Here is an 8,152-nt window from a genome sequence, read left to right on the forward strand (position 1 = left end):
CCCAGTGTACGAACAGCAGCTGTGGTTAGTATAATAGGATGGAGAGGTAAGCTTTATCAAATCCCAAAAGCTTGAATGGGGGCAAGGCCAGGAGTTCACAACATATGTACTATTTTGGAGCTTCTGCTGTTTGTCATTCTGGTGCCTGTCCACTCCAATTCAGCTTTTGTGTTTGTCATCAGACCATCGTAGTTTTAACTGTAGTACATTAGGTTTAACGAGAGCAGTATAAAATGTTATTTAACAGTCTCCGTAAATGGTGACCATTCATTTATGCCTAAGGTTCTTCAGTTTTATCTCAAGTCTTAGCCTGAAAGTATTTTAGGTCAATGAGTGCTTTAGATAATACTCACATCAACACACCAGCCAAAGCTAAATTTAAAATGGTAGTTGATTGCATTTTATCTGTACTGTTACATTAATTATTTTTGACCTGCAAAAAGGAAAATAAAAAAATCGTTGAGGCAGGGATAAGCCAGTTTTGTTTTCCAGTTAAATGGAAGATAAGTGAGAGATTTCATGCATTAAGGTTATTGTTTTTATTAGGCAAACATCAAAATGACAATATCATACAAATTAGCCAAATTTAGAAAAGTCGTATGAATCCTTATGATGTTGGCGTGATAGTTTTTTGCCTATATTCTTAATATAAATAAATAATACAAGGGTCTACCTGGATCCCACAGTACAGTGCACATAGTCCCTGTGCGTCATTCTTCAATTATACCCTGACAGCACCTGAATTACTGTGGGCTGGATGCCCAGATGACCGAGGCAATCTGTATCGATCCCCCACCCCACTTTTCTCTGCTCTCTTTTAGGCATAGTGGACCACGTCATCCCTCTGGCTGGCTGGCCACTTCCAAGTTTGCAAGTCATTCCTCAAATATTTAGTTTGATTCCTTTATGCCTTCTGGTAACTGCCAATTCTATTATCCAGAAACTCATTCATCAGTGTTTTCACACACATTTTTTTTATTTCCCAGGGAAATTGTTTAATTACTTCATATTTATCAGTGAATGCACTGATTGTTAGTATGCCCCTTGTGAATATTAAGATTGACTTTACATTTGCACTTTTTCAGCTCTCTGTTTACATAAACAGTTGAGATGGGCGTTATTTTGATAGTGCACAATGAATAAATGATTAAAGATCAGAGACAGTTTGAAATCTGAGCCTAAAGAGTCAGAGTAAAGGCATGAAGAGTTTATTTAGCACTAGGTCGGAATCTATTTGACAAGGTATCGTGGTCTTCCTTCACACAGATTGTTTGAGTTTTGCAAAAAAAATCCTTTATTTTTTTATTCCAGCCAAAAGCATTTATTTGCCATTTGTTGTTCCTTTGCATTTCCTGCATCTGTTCAGTCAGTAAGTCCTTGACTGAAATGATAAGAGCACACATACACATATGTTGTGCAGATGGATAAGAGGTTAGAAAGACACTTGCAACTGTAACCGTATGTAAGTGCTCAGATTGCCTCTTATCACTCCAGGGTATTTTCCCGTCTGTCCCCTGTGTTTATGCCATAAAGGAATATGCAACTTCCCGTGTGCTTCGGAGAGCAAACACCAGAAGCAAACAACAAACATGATGGTTTCTATTAAAACCATAAACTGTTGTTAGTTGTCTAGCTCAGTTCAACAGCAGGTTTAACCCCATCCTAAAATTAGTTTACAGGATGACATCGGGATGTCCTTTATTTAATTCAGATTTAAATGCACCTTGACTGCTGTATTTATAGGGCTTCCTATGTATGCATAGCACTTATGCAAAGTAGGCACAGCACTGTGCAGCACAGCAGCATCTCTGGCATGATTTTATGACATGGCATGATAGACCGTAATCTGCAAAGTTTAAAAAGACAGAAGGGATCTCTGCACTCCGGTTAATAATCATTAATTCCTACACAATGCAAATTACCCTCTCCAGATCACACAAGTCGATCGAATGACCTGCACCCTAATGGAAAATAATAATAATTATTATTATTTGCAATTTAAAAAAAACGGTATGGTGATTGCAATGTCAAATACACTTTTAGTACAATTTGTGCTTGGTATGTGGAATCTTTGGAAGAAAATAAGAGCTTTTTTCAGTGTCAGAGAGTCTGACATTTAAAAATCAAATGAATTTAAGATGATCTCTTACAACCTAGCTACCCCTAAAATAGTACAAATGCAACTGCACTATTTTCCAGTCTTAAACTGAAAGCTGACATAAGGGATCAGACAGATATCAATGATTGACTCAATTGTATCAGTCATAAACTGTAATGCATGCTGTCAAGGCCTTTTGGAGTTTTAGTTAATAGGTCTATATTTAACAGGCTATATTTTAGAAATATATTTAACAAAGTTATCACACGAAGACAAATGAACACAGACGTATTTGCCTTGTATTACAGCCTTGTTTATGCATTCTGACTGTACATTCATAAAAATGATGTACATTTGTTTTCTTTTTTTGTTTAAAATAAATAAAGTATAAGTTCGTTTCAAATTTGCGCTGCATGTCCCATTAACGGCATCATTAATAATCAATAGCAATAGTGCTTTATATATAAGTATATTTAGCTATTGGTTAATTGAATAGATACCTTTTTTTTTAACCGTTTTCTAAAAAAAATATTTAAAAAAATACTTTCATCTGACATTGTAAATATACTAAATTGATATTACATACCGAGAAATGACTCTAATTTAAATATGTTATTAGAAAATGTTTCATATATTTGTTTATAAAATTGAAATAACATGCAAAGATGGTAAATGTTGAATTTGAACAGCTATTTTATTTTTTAGCCTACTTCGTCAAAGAGCAGCTATTATATTTATATGTATTGCATTGCCTTTACAGCTAAAATACAACTGGGTAGATGCTCGGACCCGGAGCCGAAGACAGACCAGGGACGAGATCCTGACGAGGACTTCTCGAGCGGATTTACTGCCAGTGGAGTCCCGCGAACCAATTTTACCACCAAACAACTAACAGAACTGGAAAAGGAATTTCATTTCAACAAATATCTGACTCGAGCTAGACGTGTAGAGATAGCCAACACTCTCCAGCTGAGCGAAACACAAGTGAAGATCTGGTTTCAAAACAGACGCATGAAGCAGAAGAAAATGCTGCGGGAAGGCCTAGTTACAGGACTAATGGTGATTCCTGGGTGTGATGAGGATTCACCATCGAACAAAACAGACACTTGTTCTTCAAAGAAAATAGCATTTTAGTGAGGCAAGAATTTTCTGGACGGTTGCTTCCCAAAAACATGGGCGATCACCTACACTTCATCGTGGAGCAAGTCAACATTTTCAAGACATTGATAATCCCATGGAACGACCTAAAGTATTTACACACAGAAAATGACGTTTGTTCTCAAATATACAATTGTATTTATTTATTTATTCAATCTTATTGAGAAATTAAAACAGTCTTTCTCTACAAAACAAAAAAACAAACAATAAATGCATAAAATTGACAGTTTGCCCACCTGTTGATGCCAGTGGAAAACATTTCACATAAATGCTTGTTTCATAATTTAAACCTAATTGCTTTATTTGATATAAACTTGGTTATAATCATGTTTTATCATATCAATTATTTTATTAAAGTTCAGGAAATTAGTTAAATCCACCAAAAGCAACCTTGTTTGGTAATATCTTCTAGTAATAGCCTCACTCTCTTTATTTTCAACTGAATATCAGAGAATATAGAAAAGAATATTTGTATTTATTTATTAGGCTACTATTTTGAAAAAGAAGAAAAACACTACGGAAGAAAATACATCCTGAATGCACATGTGGCCAGATTTTTGTAACATTTTTAGAAATGCTATCTACTTTTAGAGACACATTTATAAGCACACCAACCCGATCAATGAAAAGTCGTCCATAATTTACGAGTTGGCTATTTCGTAAGGTCTCGCACGATATTGTTCGCATTATCTCGTACGACTTCATCACGTGCAATACACGCATTTAGAAACACTCAACAGGTTAGCTCGCTGTTTTCCATATGTCATCTTCACATATACTGTGTCTATTATATCATATACATGATGCTTGAGCTTTTATCTGTGAATAAAAGAGTGCTGCAAGATGATCAGTGATACTAGTCTTTCTAAATAATAGCTAAAAGCTGTCAGCGAACGTGCCTCCACTTAGTCGTGTATTTCCCCCAATTTATTGCTGGAAGAGGTTAAATCGAGTGCCACGGGTTGAACCTTCGCTGATACCAACTCATTTTGATGGCATCAAAGTACTGATGCACATAGATGGGAGATGAACAATGTTGGTGGAGGAATGTACTGAGATAGGAGATTTGTATTGCTCTTCTCTTGGAAATAGCACGGTTTTATTTTATTTTATTTTGAATGCATTCAGGGTGTATTTTATTGAGATGCCATCTTTCAGTTTTACCTAACCAGATTTGCTCACATTAAAATGTTATAGAGTAACGATTAATTTTCCAGTTCTCTCTCAGTCGCACAGTGTTTATTTGCCATGTTTGATCCCAAATTTCCCCCGTTGTCACTGTGCTAATCGATGGGCATGGACAGGAATAATTGCTGGAATTATCTTGAATGAGAAAGATTATCGTCATTTCCAAATGGTCGATTTATTGATATGTGGATTTAAGTATATTGACTTTTAATTGATTTGACTTGATGGGTTGAATAATTACAGCATTTGAATGGGGGTCCACTTGTTTTTTCCAGTTACTGAAATTAAGACAATGCACACTTAAATTAGCAGTAGGCATATACTTTAAAATGGTTATCAGCAACACTGATTGAACAGTACGACATTCATAGCGAGAAAGAAACAATAAACAGCTTGATCCTATTGTATTTGCACTGCATGAGTTTCGTTCTTGTTTTGCACAAAAAAAAAACAACAAAAACAAAAAGGTCAAACTTTAGTTTATACCCTTATCTTAATATATATGGATTTTCCAAATGACTCCTCTAATAAAGGTAACCTAATTCTATACCAAAGCAATGCAGTCTTGAGAGCAGATAAATGATCAAATCAGTGTTCTTAAATTCTATTAAATAACATTGAAACTTTCGAGCAGAAACTTCAAACCGATGCATTCATCAAACAAATATCATGAAGGCTACTTATAAAAATAAATGATTATATTATAGGTACTTTTAAGAAAATATTTTATGAGTTATATCACTGTGACTTGGGACTGTGAAAGCACGAAGCACAGCTCATGCCTAAACCTGCTAATATATGCATTTACTCTAGAGTTCACCTTTCACCTCTTAACCTTTGTTTTGCCTCGAGACAGCAGTGACCCGGTCAGTGGCTCACAGAGAATAGACTGCATTATTAATATGTGCTGCTGCCCTTGCAGTGTCTTCACTCCTATCACTTTTTTAAAAAAGTGTTTATTCTCATGTTACAGTGTGGACCTCTAAGTCATTTAATTAACTCCAGCTATGCCAACATGATATAAAGAGAAAGAAAAATAGTAGTAAATACAACAGCTATTATTATTATTAATAATAATAATAATAATAATATATTATCATCATATTTCAATGTCTGTAAAGTTTTTAATAACAATATATTTTCCCATTGTTGACTTGCTATTAAATAGGCCTAATTAAAACGAATAAATAAAGTTTCTTTATGAAGCCACAAAAACTTTGTCTGGGTTTTAAAATAAGTAACTTTTTTTACATTATAATTTTGATTGCCAATACAAATGTATAAAAGAGCCAATACAGATACACGACTGCATTATTTTTATGCGCTTTTAAATGTGCGCACTTGATGCTTTTGCGATAGGTAAAGCAGAATTGTTTTTGTTACTGACGATTTTCTTCTCGAGAGTTTGACGAATGATAATTTACAGCGTTCAGGAATGAAGTTTTCCTCAGCATCGCTCATTAGATTTCACCTACACACGTTGATGTGCATTTTAGCTCGGTTACATCCGCACACAGGGGCTTAATGCCCACGTTATGGCATGTGGGTGCAGAAATAGATAACGTGATAGGATCAAGTATAATCCTCACTGCGCTGTTGCATTTCACTCAGTAATTGAGAGCAAACGATATTACCTCCCTAAGCAATGCTGTTAGAATGATGACCGAAGCCATACATTATTTTCTGTATTAAGGGCCTATAAGTGACAGTTGCTTCTGAGTGCGCAATGACTCAAGACGCAAATACATTGAACTTTGTGACCTCCAGAGACCTCTGATATATATAAATATATTGCAAAAAAATGGTTATGAATACAGATGCACAGACTGGCAAAAGACTGCCATAAAGAAATATATTAAAATGCTGATCAAGCATTTTAATTTTTGTTTAAAAAGTACTTTGGAAGTGCTCATTTATGTTCGGTGACGGATCAGTGCATTGTACACTTGATCCTTCCATATGCGTCATCGGCTTGACATAATGACATCTTCGACGTGCACTGTCAACACAGACGAAAGTGCTGTCTCTGGTTTATACTAAAGTTTGATGTGTACCAAGAGTGCAGAAATTGCGCTTCATTTATTACCCATATATTTCACTATAAAACTATGCAGTATGCAAATAGACCCATAAAAACTTGATTGAAAGCAATATTTAAACATGTTCAATCTGTATAAAAAGTGATATATCTGTGTAGGCCTATATATATATATATATATATATATATATATATATATATATATATATATATATATATATATAGCCTATGCAACATCTATTTAAAAAATAAATAAATACAATTCAATTTACTGTACGTGCCCCTACAATGGATTTTGAATATGTAGGCTACATATACACACAAATATATGAATTATAGTTTTTTTATACATGTACAGTATGTTCATATATGGCCATGTATCTGATTTCTTTATAAGGAGAGCACTGGTTTCATTTAAACATAAACACAAGGTCACTTCCTCATATCCATCCTTGTGCTTCCTCTCATTATTGATGCAACTTTGTTCTTTATTAACAACATTAAACATAGGTTGCTTATCCTGTATAGAATCTGTACATGTCTCATGTATACATTTCTGCATAAGCAATGCATTGAAAAGGTTTTGATCTCTCTGGCTTTGATATTTAGACACTACAATCCTCTCTAGCAGTTTCACACTAACAATAGCCATTCAATATAAAACTAAAGGAATATCATCAAATTTTCATGGAGTGAAACTGTCCCACTTAAAATATGATCTAATTATCCTACTCTATATAATATCACTATTATGGCTTTAGTATGTCAATTGGCTGTTTTAAATATTAAAATACATTCAAGCTGTCCTTTTTAATGTCTCACCTGTGTGGCTCACACTTATGGTGGATGATTCTGATGGGTGGTCCTTAAAATGGCTTGTTATATTGTGCACTAATAAAAGGAGACACAACTTCCAATACCTCTTCACATCCCACTAGCATACCCTCACTCCATAACAAACAGACATTGTATCTGCTTCTTTGGAACCTACAACCTCATCCGGTTAAATGAAGAAATGCTGCTTGTTTATTTGCTCGTCAATTGCACACAAAGGTGGATGAGGTCTTAAGGCACCTTGCATGCATATCGCACAGGGAGTGTGCACACAGACCACTTTCTAGTCCTCGTTTCTTCTACCATTTACGACTCCTGAGAACAGACGTTTGGGGACAGGTTACAGCCTCAGCGAATTTCTGTGTGTCCAAAGCAAACAGCAGCACTCAGCAATTCTGGCGGGCTAAGAAATTGTGCTCTCAGAGAAGGGGGAGGGGAGCACAGAGCCCAGGTCTAGGAATCATAATGAGGCAGAGAAAGGCGATGCTTACAGAGGTGAAACTGTGTCAAGGTCAAATTAAATTTTTATTTTTTTTTTTTACATTCAAAGCTTTGAGATGCAGAGTGTGTTGACACACAAACTCACTCGGCTGTGCATGCAACTCTTCGGCAAGCTTCACTGCATAAATAAAGGAGGCCTTTATGTGTGGTTCCTGGGAAGCAGTGCTGACCTCTGTAGTGGTGTAGCACTGCCAACATAATCTCACAGTGAAATCGTCGGGATTCGTACGACTTCTCTAAATTTGGCTAATTTGTATGATATCGTGCGACTGCACTCATTTGAATTCCTATGATTTCACTACAGCCAGTGACTTTGCTGGACACCGTTTTCATCT

At 35.4% G+C, this 8,152-nt stretch overlaps 1 protein-coding gene across 2 annotated transcripts in view; it reads left to right on the forward strand.

Moving 5' to 3' along the window:
• The window catches only part of LOC127628401 (homeobox protein Hox-C1a-like), a 100,590-nt gene extending 93,952 nt beyond the window's left edge, over window positions 1–6,638 (forward strand). The window contains exon 2 of one of the 2 annotated variants that reach the window (XR_007968660.1): window positions 2,859–3,005. Coding sequence is in view for 1 of the 2 variants with exons in the window: in XM_052105125.1 (XP_051961085.1) it covers window positions 2,859–3,232 (374 nt within the window). In the remaining variant the exon portion in view is untranslated. Of the gene's footprint in view, window positions 1–2,858 lie in introns of both variants that reach the window. The other variant, XM_052105125.1, reaches the window with a different exon arrangement.
• The last annotated feature ends 1,514 nt before the right edge of the window (window positions 6,639–8,152 follow it).

Source organism: Xyrauchen texanus, chromosome 35 (assembly GCF_025860055.1).
Source record: "Xyrauchen texanus isolate HMW12.3.18 chromosome 35, RBS_HiC_50CHRs, whole genome shotgun sequence".
NCBI lineage: Eukaryota > Metazoa > Chordata > Actinopteri > Cypriniformes > Catostomidae > Xyrauchen > Xyrauchen texanus.